General features: G+C 37.4%; 1 protein-coding gene across 1 annotated transcript; it reads right to left on the reverse strand.

The window, feature by feature from the left end:
• Positions 1 to 623: 623 nt before the first annotated feature.
• LOC112565750 (glucose dehydrogenase [FAD, quinone]-like) lies at positions 624 to 17,262 on the reverse strand. The gene is made up of 12 exons (XM_025241474.1): positions 16,639 to 17,262; positions 15,468 to 15,608; positions 14,884 to 15,092; positions 14,440 to 14,629; positions 14,202 to 14,330; positions 13,673 to 13,794; positions 9,713 to 9,880; positions 8,145 to 8,295; positions 7,634 to 7,785; positions 6,620 to 6,794; positions 6,108 to 6,330; positions 624 to 5,506 (listed from the first exon to the last, which is right to left on the reverse strand). Exons 2-12 carry the CDS (start codon positions 15,592 to 15,594, stop codon positions 5,347 to 5,349), a joined length of 1,806 nt encoding a protein of 601 aa, XP_025097259.1. The 5' UTR covers positions 15,595 to 15,608; positions 16,639 to 17,262; the 3' UTR covers positions 624 to 5,346.
• Positions 17,263 to 17,334: the final 72 nt, after the last annotated feature.

Genomic DNA, 17,334 nt, shown 5'->3' on the forward strand with positions numbered 1-17,334 from the left:
TCGGATGTTTTGGTTGTAATTGAAATCCTGCAAAATTTGTTTTCATCCACCTGAAAATACAAACTGTGGACCATCTATACACGTTACAAAATCTGGCTGATTTGTAAGATGGTTGAGATCATTCTATGGAGCCGTTAATTTCCTTCTGGGCACGGTGCCAGTGGACAAAACCTAGCTAGATCGCTGCAACTCAGCTTTTGTTACCACCTCGTTATAAATCGCCAAAAACAAAACCAATTCTATCCAATAGAAATAACAAAATGTGTATACTGTAACATTAACATGCTACATAAAATAAACACAGCTAAACATGGATACCAAAAAAAAAAAATATGTTTTACACTGTTGCAACTGACCATCCACATTGTTAATCTATGTGATGGAAAGAAATGGCATAAAAAAAATAAAATAAATAAAAGATCTTTAAAGGCTCTCGTACCTTTCATCAACACAGCCATCACTGGAACAGACTAGAGTCACCTGATCAAGGTTCAGAATGATGGTTCATACCATCATTAACTGCATCCACTTGCCTTCAATCAGCCACTGCTGCATCAAAGTCTCAAATAAAACCCATCAATATTAAAACCCCATCAGCATATCATGTCAAATCAAAGCTTAAATTTCGTGCACAATCTTTATTGGTAATGAAACAGCTGCCTGACTTATAAGGAACAAATTTACATTCCTTAAAGGCATATTTAATGTCATCTTGCAAATGGACCTTTAAAGACATGCTCATACACAACTTCTGGTTGGTTTTACCACACACTCAGATCACATGAGAAAAGCAGTTTCTAACTCCCCACAGTTATTTGTAGGAAAGACATCACAGGAGGGGAGGCACCCATGGAGGGAGAACCAAAATGCTTGTCAGTGTTTGTAGAGTACTGCCAGACTCTATAAGACCCTTTTCACTTTTCATCATTCAGACTCAAAATGCTCTTAATGTACACATCTGCATAGGAGGTGTATGAGTTACTAAATGGAAGGTTCTATGTAACAAACAGCCACAACAGCCAGAGAAGGGCAGTCTTCTTCAATCATTCATAATGCGTGGCATTATCCAGCTCCAGCCACAAAGGTCACGCCATAATGCACCATTTCATGCTGATGATGGCCAGTCAACAGCCATCATGGCAAATCACAGACAAGAATAGCAAATAGATTTGAGGACAAAAAGGTTTGTTTCAATCAAAACTATATTCGTACTGTGGGTGGTGGCATAGTGGCTCTAATACTATGCATCTTGTATGCATCTCTGCTCACACAAAAATTTTCAAATCATTGGGGTTGGATATTGGCAATATTTCCAGAAAATAACCTTGTAAAGATTTTCTATTTTTAAAAAAATAGAAGTGTTAGAGAAATCTTCTCATGGTAAAGGTGCCAATAAAACACAGTTAACTACCTTCGGCAAATGTTCTGCTAATCAGATTTCTTACATCATACGAATATTGAATTCTGTTAAAATATTTTTAAATTCATTTTATCTGTGCTGTTTTCAAACAGTATTGGCACAACTTTAATAGCTGTTTACCCCAGCCCAAGGCAAAGAGAGAAGAATAAAGAAAGGGTAGGATATATACACAGACAGGTGTTGTTGGATAGTTATGCCAAGAGCTTAGTTTACAAACAAATAATGAAGAAGATACAAATGAAATTAGCTGTTTAAAAAAAGAGAAAGAAATGCATAGGATATATATATATATCAGGTAATAAAAATTGTGAGAGAAAAAGCCAATCAAAACTAAATAAAAACTACATATAAAGTCTAAAAAGAATAAATAGTGAATTTATGAATACAAAAGGTTTAGAAATAAATCTTTAAATTAAGAAAAGGGAGTTGATGCAAATTCTAGTGAACACTTAGCACCAGACTATGAGGCACCATAGAAATTACTACCGTCAGTACTGCAAGTACAGGTAGATCAGGCTACGTGTCAACATGGACCCTCCATCCAAACTCCTCACCTGCAGGGAGGTGGAAGCACTTTACCATTCAACTCAACCTTCCTGTTTCATACATTCCATTTCATCTGTTAATTCAGTTCTGCGTGCATCTCTCTCTATTACACAGATACATATCCATTCATTAAAGAAACATTACAGATGAGCAAGTGTGAAACATACCTAGAGCAAGTAAATCCTGGTTTTCATTACGTCTGAGCAATTGTGTAAAGTTCAAACTGTTATCAAAATATACTAGCTGATTAGTCATGACACTTCACAATATTTCATCTTAAGATGCCTCTTACGAAATAAATGAGCTGTTCACAATAGGGGTTGTCATTTTACATCATGGTAATGCATAGCACAGCAGGCAGCCAAGCCCAAGGCATTGTCAGCCCTGTGATAACAATAACAATCACATGCCGCAGAGGTCCTGTGTCACAATCACACTCTTCAATATGGTAATAATGTATGAGACAATGCCAGCAGTAAAGTTTTCCTGAAAATGTATAATAAAGACAGATGACAATGTGATCTTAAATGTAAGGCATGAACATATGTGCCTTCTAACTTATTGTAGACTCTTTGCTAACATACGCGAATGTGTTGGGATGAAACATTTACCGCACTAAGTCTTTTAGAAGAAAACCAATGCTGAAACAATCAGCCAGAGGTTTTATATCATTCTTGCCTTTTAAGTATAACCAGCTAAGTTAAAAGAAATGTGAAAGTGAGTACATCAAACAAAGTGTACCTATCTGTACACTTCTACAAACAAAACGTAAATAAATAATAATAGCAACCAAACTATAGCTTTAAAATATAATCACGATTGTCCTTAGTGCAATCTGACTGAATCAAAGAGTTTTTACAAAGATAATACTGGTATTTCATTGAAAACTAAAATGCCATGCTTAAACATTTATTTATGATATTTCAAAACATAACTAGGATCAATAAAGAGTGTTTCACAAACACTGAAATTGTAATTCTAGTGACCTAAGTGTCCTTTCTAAACATACATATTTTGGCATAACGTATTTTAAAAATCCATGACTACAACAAATAAATCGTAAAGTAAAAGAAAATAAATCGTAAAGTAAATCGCCTACTGAAATGTACAATAATGTACTGAATTTATTTTTTAAACTAATAAAAATTTCTAAAATAAAATTTCAAGTCCCACTGTTTTCAGATTATAGTGACCGTAGTATTTATAGTAATGACACAAATCCAAGATAAATATAAACAAATAATTGGTTAAATATTAGCTGCAATAAAAAGAAAATTTTAAAAAAAGAAGTCTAAAAAGTCTTACATCTTAGCTCAATCAAGACAGTTCATCATGACTGACCTGAACATGTTCTTACCCAAATGAATGACAAATAATTTAAAGAAAAATAACTTTTGTACAGGGAGGCAACTTGTAAATGCTGGTAGTAAAACTATTTTACTAACAAGATTTATTTCCCTTTGACCACAGGCAGGATAAATTGTTCGCGTGCAGTTTGTGCACAACCTCTTCATGTTCAAGACGACACACCAGTTAAGACCTCATGCTCAGTGTAACATTCCGAATTACACTTTGCACAACATAACAAATGTTTGTTTTCTTGATCACTGACAACAGTCATTTATATTTGTGTTTTATCCATTATTGTAGTCTATTTCCTACAAAACGTGGATGTGGACATCCCAGGTATTGTCAAGCCATGTCTGAATAACTGGAAAAGTCACTTCAGAGACCTCTTTTCAAATATAATTACAAATTAGTGAATATTCATGCTGCATTCAGGTAGACTAATTCATATTTATTTTGTATTTTTACTGTTAATTTATATTCTAACAGCAATTTTAGACACTGACATAAATTCAAGCTTCTACCTTCAATTAAGTTAACAGTTAAAATCAATCCAATGAAGCAGCCTTAGCTGAACATAATAAAATGGTAACAGAAAAACAATCACAACTGCACAGTTACAAAAATAACACATTTTGATTTTCTTTTTAAGAGGTACATAAACTGCATAGATAAAACACAGGAATGTCTTTTGACCTGTCATACACTGAACAAACTTTTTAAATACTTAACATAATTAAGGTCACAAATACATCTGATTTTTCAATCATGGAGAAAGTGGGATATTTTTTCATTGTTCTAGTGAAATAAGCAGTGGTACTTCAATATATGTTTGCAGCTCAAGATTAAGGTTGCTTCTTACGCTTTAACAAATTATGTGGCTATTAAAAAAAATTAGAAATCCGTTACTCTATCAGTTTTGAAAAAAAGTCCTTGTCAATAATGAACTAGGGCAATCTGCTAGATGAAATAAGTTTCCCACAAGCAACCTACATATGATAAAATAAGATATAAGAGAGGAGCCTTTGAAGGCATTTAAATTGCTTTAATTTACTAAATTGCAAAATATGTCACTCTGTAAGAGTATATTAAAACTTCAAAAGTAAAATTTCATAAATAGAAGTCTGAGAAAAAGAAAATCATTGCATTGCATGTACACTGCATCCATTATTTTGGAAAATGATGCAAAACTTTACAAATGCAAAGCACCAGTATTTAGTGAAGACTGATACCACCATCAAGAGACCATACTTTTTATGACATACTGCTATACACCCATAAGCATGCAATCAATATTCATAAATTATAAGGTGATTATTTCTTGCAATATCTTCTATAAAATTACCTTAAGGATTCATTTTATATTACCTAATAATAATTGATAGACATAATATAAAGAAAATTGAGATCACATTTTGCATCAATGTAAAACATCTGTTAGGAAGTGTAGCAGATGAAGAATGGTGACAAACAACTAATCTATCTCTATGACATTATCAGTACAGATCTACAAGAAACATACAGTTGCAATGACGTTACTAAACACAAATCACATGAAAGCAGGGGATAACCAATCACATAAGAATAACAATTTTATAATTATGGAGGAGGGAAGAATGTGATGAGGACCTTGAATTCCTGGTATTCAATGTACAAGAGTGCTCTTGGGGAAAGAAGTGAAATTCACGTAAGGGTCATTAAAGGATATTTGATAATTTTATAAATAATAATTTTATATTAATTTTAAATTAATTTTATATTTCTCGTTTTCATTCAAATAAGAATGCCTAGCCCAACAGCAAACCTGGCAGCACATTCCCTTGACAATTATACCACCACTATCACCACAAATAATAATTCTTCATGTCACCTCATGAAGAAATGAACTCGGTGATTTCATTTGATACAGGTGTCAATTTGTATATTTGAGAGCGTATAAAAAGAATGGAATTACCAATTTAGAAATAACATTTTCTTTACAAATTTTAAGTGTTAAAAAGGGCATCTCTTAGCGCAATGTCTTCTTAACTTAATCAACTCGTAGTGCTCTCTCTAGGTTGGACAAAATTTCTACCCTTAATCAAGTCAGCTGCCTTTTCTGCTATCATGATAGTTGGTGCATTTGTGTTTCCTGAGACAATTGTAGGCATGATAGATGCATCAGCCACTCTGAGTCCCATGATGCCCCTCACTCTGAAACAGAATAAAATACATTTAAAATGAGATGTTCCTCATATTAATGTCATGAATTAGATGATCAGAGAACCAAAAAAAAATAAAAATAATAGTGAGAGAAAGAAGATGATATATTTCCTGCTACTTTTTGCTTAAACTTTTCACAATTTTGCTCAGAAAAAAATGGTTTTAGACAACACATGATGTAAAGAGTAAAATGGACAATAAAAACAAACTCTTTCCTCATCAAATTCCCCCAAACAACTAAAACCAACCAGTTTAGTAAAAAGTTGCAACTTCAATTCCTTAAATCACAAAGACCCCTTTCCTTTAATGCCCTTTCTGTAAAGGCTGAACTTCTAAGTGAGAACTAAGGGAAAGAATGGTTTGACCTTAAAAATGGAGGCAAAGAGCACACATGGTACTGACTATCCTAGTGGATGGGCTTTTGCTAATTGTTTCCATCCAGCCTGACAAGCATCCTCACTTCCCTCCCCTAGTCAAGTCATTCTTTCTGGAAGTTAATGGAATGGAAGTTAAGCTTTTCACAAAAAAACAAAGAAAACACACACAAGTCTCCTCTCTAATTGGTATGTCCCCTTGCCAAAACATTTCTTACTTGAGCTGAGAATCAACAACAGCTGTGTCATCATTGGCACTTCCCATTTTGCAGGTGCCAGCTGGGTGGTAGCAAGTATTTAACAAGTGTCGGATCACACAGCGCCAGTAATCATCAGAGTCAAATTCTTGCTTCAGACATGCTTCCACAGGCTTGTCTACAAGTTCTGGCCCTAAGGACTGCATAGATGGCATCTGGAGCACCTTTTTACAAAATTTTACTCCTGCAAATAGAAGCAGATCTTTTTTTCCTATTTTTTTCAAATTCAACTTCAAATCATTGTCAGGTGCTTTCTCCCAGTCTTTAAAATTTTTTTACAAGCTAAAAAGCACATTAGATGTTTTTCTATCTATGCAACACAATTTAAAGAAAAAGAGTCAGTAACAGTACCAGATGCTGACATGACAACTATGCACAGCAGAGAAAAGAAAAAAAACAATCACTTTTATAAGAAAACTGTGTGTGTGTGTCAGAGAGAGAGCAAGAACAAACTTAAACAAACTTTTACTTACCCTCTAAAAGTACTTCAACATCTTCAGATTTCTCAAGATAATTTGGATCTATCAGTGGATGATCTTCAGGATTCTTGCTACGCAAGGTGATTGAACCTCTGCTTGCAGGCTGAAGCAATGTCGGCATACACAGGAACCCATCTTTCCCATCTCTTGACGAAATCTCTTCTAGAGACTGGAAAGAAGTTGGGATGAATAAAGTTGAATTGTATTGTAAAGGATAGAGTGGAAAACAACAAATAATAGTCTGGAGTCTCACTATGAGGGATGTTATCACACAGGTTAGCAATTATAATTGTCACATGACTTTTCAAGATAAAAGCAGTCAGAATAACGCAGTAAACAGCCCAGGTCTAGTAAGCCAATTCTAAAATATTAGAGATCCTGCTCAACTGACAAAGTTTAATCACTGAGATTAAATGCAGGACAACTGGTTATTTTGTCCAAAACTGTCTTAACAGATAATAGCTACCTGCTCACAATGCTCATGGCTATGTCACAGCATTTCTGAAAAGAATTTATATTCATATACAGATTGTCCTATCACCCTTTGCTCCTTCTGGAAGATGAAGCGAAATATTTACCATGGTATTCAGGTTTATTTTTTCTGTTGAAATGTATTTTCACTGTATCATGGAAGTACCCATAGTTATGCTAACGGATTCCTAATTAACTGAACCAGAGATATATAAAAATTTCATAGTCTACACTTTGCCAAACAACCAAACCTTCCAAACGACTGATACCAACACATTGCAGAATTCAAGGTAATAAGCAAGCAATAAAATTGGCTTAAAAACATTACAGTGACATGAAATACACCCTATCAAAGCAAAATAAGCTCAGAGATTTAACCATCTCAACAACACTCTATGGTATCCACATCTTCTCCTACATATGCATAAATACACTCATTACACATGTACACATGCCTGCACCTGCATGCACACACGCACACATATACAAATAGTAGTAAATAGTGCATGTACATGAGTGGCTGGATGTAAAACTGACCTTTTCACTATATCCGCTGTTTACCATATGTTCTTTGCCAGGTAAAATGTCACAAAAGTGTACCTCTAGATTAGGCCACCCCAGCTTTTGCAAATCTGGCTTGGTGCTTAAGAAGGCAATGGTTTCAATGCCATATGTAGAAGATAACACACCTTCATAAAAGACAAAATAATCCTGATTTTTAGGAAGGTTGAATGTACTTAACACTTTATGTCCATACTGTGCAACATCTTTATGCAGGAATGTTTTGAGATGTGCAGACATAATCTGTAATCTCCTTTCACATTGTGTCAATGATCATTTTGTTAAAAATAATAGTAAAATTTTAACACCAAAGGTAAAACTTCTTTTGGGAGGTTAGAATTAATCTCATCTAGTGCAGAATCTAACCCTGATCAAAAATCTGAGCAAAATATAAAAACAAATATGTAATCACACTATTGAACATGCTCAGCCAGATGAAACTGACCGAGCAATCATGACAATGAAAGAATTCTCAGTGCAAATGTACCTTTTCCTACAGAGAAGTATTTGACTGCTTCCCACATGCTTTGCAGCTTATCAAGTGTCAGTGTGATGGAAGTGTTAATGCTTATGGCAATGTCAATTCTTGGGTGGTCCTGAAGGTTCTGTCCAACAGGTAAGTCTGCTATTACTGGAATCTGTCAACAATGAAAATACCAAGTTAACTCAAAAGGAAAATTAGTTTTTACAAATCTCTACTTATTAACAGCATAAACAACGACTAATGCACTACTTAAGTGGCCCACTCTTGCGTGATAGCTCAAAAAAAACTATTCTTCTTTTAAATATTTTTTTAATCCATTAACAAGTACATGAGCCAGTTTGCATAAAAGGTAAAGGGTACCATAGCCTTGACATTGTAGTGAACATTCAGAGGTATGCATACCTACACATATTTGACATGTATACTACTCACCTCACCCCACACCCCTTTTTGAGGTTTGGTTGAGGGGGAGCTATGGTCCTTCTCCCTTGGTGGAAGAATCATGTCCCTTAACCTAACACAGTGAGGGGATCATTTCTTTGTTTTTGTTTCTGTTGTGGTCTTATTTCCATTGGATCTTTGTGTTTGTATTTCTCGGCTGCATTTTGCTTCTCTTCTGCAGTTGGATTGTATTTATTGTTCACTACTAAATAGTGTAGATTGTTCGGATCTATTTCCAGGATTTCCACCCAGGCATACTTCACTCGTTTTGGCAGCAACCTTAACTGGGTTGCAGTGAATAAACTCAGGCAATAATCACCTTATTGCTCTTAAATATGTTCTGGTCGTCTCTTTCCCCTGCTGTCACTAACCCTTGTTTGTTTTGTTTTTTGAAGATTTTCAGCAGTGTGCTTCTACCATAAAACCTGCAGTAATCGCATTTTAACACCAGCATGCATCTTTTTTACACACTGCTCTTTATTCTGCATCCCTGTGACTGCTTTGTGGATACTGTTCAACACAGTGAGGTTGGCCGGGATACTGCTCTACTTAAATTACTTTATTATTATTAGTCATGAAGCAAGAGTAAGCTGGGTGGGGGTTGTAGTTACAAACAGCTGTCAAGGCGCTATAGCTCCAAATATTACATGCTTGCCCTTGAATTTCCATTTCCTGCAGGAAACAGACCTACTCCTTAGTTCATAGCTATGGTTCCACAAGTCTTGTTTGAATGCTGCCATCTGGGAGATAATTCTGTGCATCACTTGCAAAGAAAAATCTTATAATGGTTCTTTTGCATCCCTGACTACCAACACCCTGAATTTAAATTGTGTGATGCATGCTGCAAATAGTAAACAGGTCAGAAACATCGATTGGTGCTCCTCAGGCACAAACTCTGATCCTGTCTGCTCCATATGCTATTATGTATTCTAATTTTTATTTTTACACACTGTCTGCTTTGCTTCAAAAGGAAACTTTCCATTGCAACATTTGGTATTTTTAGTGGTAGTAACATTTTTATTTGCAGATGTGCATGTTTGAATGCATTTGTGACTAGAACTTTCAGATTTATTCTAAAGTGACACCCCCCCCCCACCCCCCCCAAAAAAAACTGGAAAAAGAATACTTACTCCCAAATTTTCTAGATGCTTCTTGGGTCCAATGCCCGAGAGCATAAGGATCTGTGGTGACCCTATTGCTCCAGCTGCCAAAATGATCTCTTCCTTTGCTCTTCTTCTGTATGTCGTTCCATTGTGAACAAATTCTACTCCTACTGCTCGGCCTTCTTCTATAATAATCTTGAATAAACAAAGAAAAGTAGGCAAATAGAAAATTTTCAAGCTTAAAAAATTCATGAACTTTCTCAAGTGATGACAGTGTACAAAGACAAGCAATAGTGCATCTGTTCTGCTGCCATGTGTCTAACCTCAGCTGGGTTAGGGTGCTACGCCAGGATGGGCGGTTGAGGACAAAGACCTCCCAGTTGGCAGAATTGATGCTTAAGTCTTTAAGGGTGGCTTCAAGGTTGTCTTTGTAGCACCTTCTTGCCCTCCAACTGTGTGCTCATCCTTCAACTGTGCGCTTTCCCTGGCACAGCTCTCCATGAAGCAGCTGCTTATAGGTGGCTGTCAGGCATACGGATGACATGTTCAGCCCATCTAACTTGCAGTCTTGGCCTTCGGAGGATGCAACATATACAGACTGGGAATGCAGGCACACCTCTGTGTCATTTATGCTATCCTGCCAACAGATGTACAGCAGACAGCAAAGGCGGCTCATGTGAAACTGGTTGGCATGCCTGGTGTAGATACTCCAGCTCTCACTGGCATAGACTATGGGGAAGAGCAATGTAGACTTTCAACTAGGTGATAAGGTTGAGAGCACTACACTCCCAACATTTCTGTGAAGTCTGTCATAGCACTCGCCTAGGCGACTCTTGATGATCTTCACAGTGATGTTTGCTGTGCTGGAGAGAGTGCTGCCCAGGTCAGTGAAGAGGTTGCATTCCATCAATGCGATGTGTGGTTTGTGGTAAGGCTTGCCAGGAGTAGGCTAGTGCATTATCAAGCCCAAAGTCGTCACATGACACTGACATGCAATACACCTCAGACTGCATCTTGACCTCAGTACTGGTATTTAGACTGCAGTCATCAGCAAACAGTAGATCCCTGATTATGCTGACCTTAAATCTAACCCTGTAGTGTTTGGGCAAGCATGCAACCCTGCTTGACTCCATTGGTGATAAGGAAGGATTCTTTTCCATTGTCAAGGACTGTGACCATTATCTGTCACAGAACTGTTGGGATGAATCTAGTGAACTTGTCTGATCACCTAAACTTCTCCATTATCTTCCAGAGGCCATCCCCACATGCTGTATCAAAGGCTTTGGTCGTGCCAACAAAAGTCATATAGGGACCAGGGTGCTGCTTTTGGCACATTCTTTGAAGATGGCAGGCAGCAAAGACCATGACCATGGTGCAGTGCCCAACATCCGAAGCTGCATTGACTTTCAAGGAGATTGTACCTCTCAAGATGCAGAAGAAGGCAACGGAGGAGAAGTCATGCCAGGATTTTGCCTGCTATGAAAAGCAAAGAGATACATACCCCTGTGGTTATCTACTAAACTTACATGATGAAAGTAGACAAACCACTATACATAATTATTTAGTGCTTTTTGATCCATCAATTACTGTTTCTTAACTAATTTCTATTTGTAGTGCATGCAATAAATAGCACAAAACATTTTGCAATATACCCTATGACACTAAAAAATCTTACCCATAAAGGTGCACTAGAAGGAAAAAAAAGTAACAATTCAACATTAAAAACACCACCATTCAAAGGAAAGTTATAAAACATAAGCTCTTACAATTGACTCGATGCTTCTGCTTTTTGATTTAATCTCCTGTGTAATGTTGACAGTCACAGTTGGAAAATAGTGTTATAAAAACCATAGAAATGTAATGAAAAAAAATCATTGAAAATTCTTCATCCTGTATCTCTCACAGTGTGTTTTCATAACAACAATAAGCGAAGCTTCTATGTATATAATGTTAAATTCATTGAAGTAAAATTTTGCTGATTTCTGAAGAGGTTGAACTGAAACAATTGAAAAGGCTGCTATCAGTTTCGGCATGTCAATCCCTTTACTGGTACAGTCAAATCTCCCTACTATGCCACCCCGCTACTATACCACTCTCGGTATTATGCCACTTTTGCTCGGTCCCGACTATAAATTCAATGTAAAAAAAAAATTTACTATGCCACCCCAGACTCTCACTACTATGCCACTTTTTTTGTGACTGTTAAAAGACACAAGTTGTGAAATTCCGCACAGTGCTCGATTATTATACTCTATGGTAGTGTGGGACATCGCAGTTAGGTGGATGGAACATAGCACGCACACAGGGAGGGTGGAGGCTGGCGATGGGGGGTGGTCGCTGGCCGGGTGACAGTCACGTGACAGAGGGAGAGAGGGAGGGTGTCGACTAGTGACAGGATGCAGGTGGTTGGATGTGGTTGGGAGGGGTGGAGGATGAAGAGGTGAGGGGGAGAATGAGAGGAGACAGCTAGCGCCAGCCCACGATTCTTGAGAGCTTTGGACTGACGGGTAACTTGAGCAAATAAAGCCGTTTTTACAAACCCTCGGTACTATGCCACTCTCGCTACTATGCCACTTTTGCTCGGTCCCGGTAGGTGGCATAGTAGGGAGATTTGACTGTACCAGTTGTTGGATGGGGAGTACATGGATAGATGTGGCAGCAGACAAGGCCTGCCACCCCTTCCTGTTTTGAGGGGTAGTAAGCAGGTCTTGCACGGAACAACCGGTCCACTCCTTCATGTTTATAAGCCAGTTCTTCCTCTGACCACTGTGGCATCAATCACCCTACAAGGTAACTTGAAGAAGAGTCTTCGACCAGGTGTCCTGCTGGGTCACATGGACAAACCAGACCACTTTATGCTGCTTCACTGTTGTAAAGGTCCCTGGTGTCCTATGAGTGTGGCACCTAAGTCACTGGTTTTATGTTCTCTGTACGCGATCAAAGTAGCCTCCTCAGGCAATTGTTCTTGAATGCCTGGATTCTCTTCTCTGCATCAGCCATGTTTCACATTTGTAAAGCAGGATTGGTACGACTTGCACAGATTATAATTTGAAGTAAACCTGATGGTATGACTGCGCAAGACCCTGTCCAGCATAGTCATTGCTACTGCTACTATTTGAGGTGGTCCTCTGTTGTAGAGCTGATGTCTTTGGAAAGGGTGGCTCCAAAGTATTTAAAACTGTTGAATTTTTTGCATCACATACCATAGCCATCCATGCCAGACTCTGTCAAAATCCTGCTTAGAGTCTATCAAAATGATAGAGGTCCCACAAATCCTGAAGATGCTTCTCTATCAGGATGCAGCAGTTAAAGATCTACTCAACAGTGCTTCTTCCTTGCCTGAAGCCAGCCTGTTCTTCTGTTCTTTCAGTACGTCTTTGCTTGGGTGACTGATAAGGCTTATGGTTTTGTAGTTCTGACACTGTTTGCTATTTGTTTTTTTATTACTAGTTCATTCTTTGGGCTATTCTTTGCATTCCCTGATTCTTTGACACAGAGCAATGAGGACCTGTGTTGTTTATTTCCCACCCTTTTGAGCACTTTATCTGGATATTGTCAATGCCAGGTCACTTTCCTCCCTTCAGACTGTGTATCGCTCTTTCAGCCTCATCCTATAGCACTCGTAGGTCTGCTGGTTCACTGGTTCTAATCTATTTGTTGTACACCGTCAACTCCCTGTCAATCTTTCTACTTATTATCAACATTCACTTAGATGTGATTAGAAACTAAATATTTATTCATTTTACATCATAGTTTGGCTGACCTCTGCTAGAGACCAGGTTCCGTGTGACTTTGATATTTTCCAATGTAACAGAGCAACTAAAATTAATAATTTGATAAACAATGCCCACTGATAAAAGATGTCAACCACAACAGTAAACTAAATTAAACTAAACCCAATATAGTCAAGTGCTCTATTGGCTAAGTTATTTCTTGTGCCAAACCAGAAGCATTCATTACATCTGTACCAAACTAGGGACAACTCACTTTGGAGACAAGAGCATTAACTCCAACATGAAGGTTCTCCTGGCCAATACGAGGATGTAGGAAGGCCCGTGAAGTGCTCATGCGAGTGCCTCTGTAAAGTGTGGACTGAGGCTCGACAAAACCTGATATGGAAGTGAGCATGCAATTACAAAAATAATCACATACTCTATTTATTAAGATTTTGATCACCATTTATATAATGTAATTAAAGAAAAATTCCTATGTACGATTTCTACTTTGTCCTCAAACCATCACATACTGGAAAAACATTTGTAGGTAAGAACATATTCTGAATTATGCTAATAGGACAACAATCAGCTTTTCCTTCCTGGCCACCTCCCCACTCCATTTATCCTGTACCAAAATCTTAAGAGCAATAACTACTCAAAAAAAGTGACAGCTGAAAACATGAAATCTTAGCTGGTATTTTGATGCAGCTATAAAATACAAAGGTATTTAAATCTGAGTATTCCTTTCTCACATGATTAATTTTATATCACAAAGGTTACCTTTCTGAAACTTTACTTACCAAGCATCTTCTCTCCATTAGCATCAACAACATCATAACCAAGTTCTTTTCCAGCCCGTATGATAAAGTTAGGAAGACTGTGAGTCTTCGTGCGGGCTACTTTCAACTCCCCTCCCATCTGATGGTATCCTGAAATAAATGACCACATCTAATTTTTCTGATGAGTAAGAACAAATTTCAAAATCAGATTAAGCATAACCATATTATGCCCGAAGGCAGCATTAGATTGTGTACAGACCTGTTTTGACAAATTCTGCATTTATGTTGTCTTCTGACTTGATAAAATATGGCAACACATCATTGTAACTCCAGCCATCTGCCCCCATCTTGGCCCAACTGTCATAGTCATGACGACTGCCACGAATGTAGATCATGGCGTTCAGGTTGGAGGTACCACCCAGCACTTTTCCCCGTGGCCAGTGAATCCTCTGTAAATGAGATGATTTATCCTGTGTAGCAGTTCTATGTGCTTTTTACTTTGTTTTCATCTTTGTCTCTTGTTTTATAGTCCTGTTTACATCTCATCTTAAATCATGTAGATTAATAAAACTTGATGTCACCTCTTTGTGTTGGGCATACGCACAAGTGTTCGTGTGCACATAACTGTAAGCATATGTGTGTACATATGTATACATGTGTAAGCCCCTATTTATGTGCCCGCAAATTCTAAATGTTTACATACCTGCTCCTTGAAACCTTGTAAGGCATGTTTCTGAGGCACAGTCCAGTACCTCCAGTCATACTGGGTGTGTAAAGCCTCCATTCCTGCCATGGGTACAGACAGCATGGCCACTCCCCTATCATCACCACCTGCCTCTAAAAGTAGGACTCGCTTGCTACTATTTTCAGAGAGGCGACTGGCCAACACACAGCCAGATGAACCACCACCAACTGGAAATAAATCAAACATGGCTTTAAAAAAATGCTTAATTCAAGTAACCATCAAAATTTACTTTAATTATTATGATTACATTTAAATGCAGATTCTTTCCAATTTCCAATGGCACTGGCATTTGGGACCTTTCAAACTTTTAAGACTTCAAAATCTCAAGATAATAATCAAGACCATGAAAAAAAACAGTCTTCTTACAAAGTTCATTTTTGCATTTTGGAGGCAGTTTCAGCAACAAACATTTAGTGTTGTTCCAAGCAAAATCTTTCATTTATACTTTTTCTATAACCATAACAGTGACTGTTGAAGGGCAAAACCTAGGCAAACTGGAAAAAAGTCAAAAATAAAGAAAGATTCACAAACCAATTGCTTACCGATAATATAATCATATTCATCATCAAATGTTTCTGTGAGAGGTGATGGCCTTAAATAAAAGCTTACAGAAACCAGGAAGGCTCCAAGAGCAACTATACAGGCACTGTAACTCTTGAAACTGTACATTGTACAACTGTTTTCTGAAAATCAAACAAGAATGCTCAAACAAATATTATGAACTTACTGGTTTGCTACTTAAATTAGTAGTTCAATACCTTAACTTATATATGCAAAAATAAAGGTAAAGATAGTCTTGTGACCTACAGTTGAGGAAAGTCCCATCTCTTCTCCCTTGCTGGCTTCTTTTCCCCAACCCTCTACAGAACCTATTTCACAGTTTAGTCAGCAGAGGAAAGTATATTGCATCACAGGGATATGTGCACACTTATTTGATTCCAATGCCACTGATTTAATCTCTAGGTTGTTTGCCTCCCTGTGTAAATATGAAACTTTAAATGGAACTATGCTGACATTTTGTCTATCTCTAATAATTAGCTGTCAAAATGCATAGACTAAATTCATTCTGTCAGAAGATAAAGATATGGATTTGAGGTAATATGTTAACGGATTATAATGGCATGTAATATGTTTCCCAAATATTATTTTTATGTGGCACTTCTCTGTGGTTTCTCTTGTCATTGGCTTGTTAGGTGGTCATGTCTATTTCCCCTTGAAAAAAGTGAAACATCTCTTTGAGAGCAGATAAAGTTCAAATTATTTTGTTTGTGATCTGTTGTTACAGATGGTGTTTCTCGACTTTGTATACGACAAAGATTGCATGGACACAGAAGAGAGTTACCACAAGTGAAAACAACAATTAATTTTGATTTGGTCGTGTAGTTAGCAATGATTCTACTTGCAAACCGTGGACCATGGGACTACCTCGCGCTGTGTATGGCGATTTCTATACCAGTGTGCATACTATGTGCAGTATAACCTTTGAACTTATACGCCCACTGCATCTTAGTAATTTAATATTGCTTTACGTGTCGAGCACTTAGGTGTTGTTGTATAATCAAGTTCGAGCTGGTATGCGATGTGTTTTCGTGGTCCCGTTATGTAGTGAACTCCCTCAATTACAAGCAGACGACAATTCTTAAAATATAATGAATATATTTATAACAAAAGCTGTATCGCCGACTGTGATCACATGTGAACAAGTTTATTTACCTTGTACATGGACTGGCGTACAAATAACCACTTGGTGACACTCGGCAGGTAACCTAGATTGTTTCCGTTCTAACTTTTATTTTACCTCCGCTTTCTCGCTAACGCTAAATAACGTCTGCCCATCAAGTAATTGACGAGGAACAAGAAATTGAATACAAATTGAAAGAAATTATCTTTTCTTTATTTTGATATTTAAATTAAAAGAAAATTCTCTACAGTGCAGTAATGCAAGGCGTGTTGTTTGAAAACGAGGCTGCGGCCAACCACGGGGTTAATGAGGTCAGAGGATGGAGACAACCTCTCTGGCTCTTTCCAGTGCTTCCTTCTATTTCTGTTTCGACTTGATAGCTAAGGATAAGTTGGGGACGAGCACATCTTTCAGTCGTTTTTCTAAAGCCACACTGAAATCTTCTGGAGTCACGGACTGGAGAGAAACAGCCAGCACCTGACACTTGTTACACATCAAAGCCAATCGACGTGATGGACGTGAAGGCTTGAGAGGCTATATATCGCTTTCATTATTGTTTTTGTTTGGATACATATTGCATGTAATGTTTCATGTTTGTCGTTCTAGTTCGAATTTGTTTTATAACTGTAGGAAATAAAATAGCAAAGCAAGACAAAAAGAAACTCCGTTTTTAGCAGATGTAAGAGAATAGCATGGCACAGAGACAAACTGCGAGTTGTGTTCTTCTC

The sequence above is a fragment of the Pomacea canaliculata genome, linkage group LG6 (assembly GCF_003073045.1).
Source record: "Pomacea canaliculata isolate SZHN2017 linkage group LG6, ASM307304v1, whole genome shotgun sequence".
Classification (NCBI taxonomy): domain Eukaryota; kingdom Metazoa; phylum Mollusca; class Gastropoda; order Architaenioglossa; family Ampullariidae; genus Pomacea; species Pomacea canaliculata.

Bases quoted from the DNA above. Each gene is read 5' to 3' on its own strand.
- LOC112565750 (XM_025241474.1), bottom strand. From the start codon at position 15,594: ATGTACAGTTTCAAGAGTTACAGTGCCTGTATAGTTGCTCTTGGAGCC. The intron at 6,795-7,633 runs GTCAGTTTTACA...ACTTCTTTCCAG, and splicing joins ACAGCGGATATAGTGAAAAG to TCTCTAGAAGAGATTTCGTC. The intron at 5,507-6,107 runs GTAAGAAATGTT...ATTCTGTTTCAG, and splicing joins GTTGTTGATTCTCAGCTCAA to AGTGAGGGGCATCATGGGAC.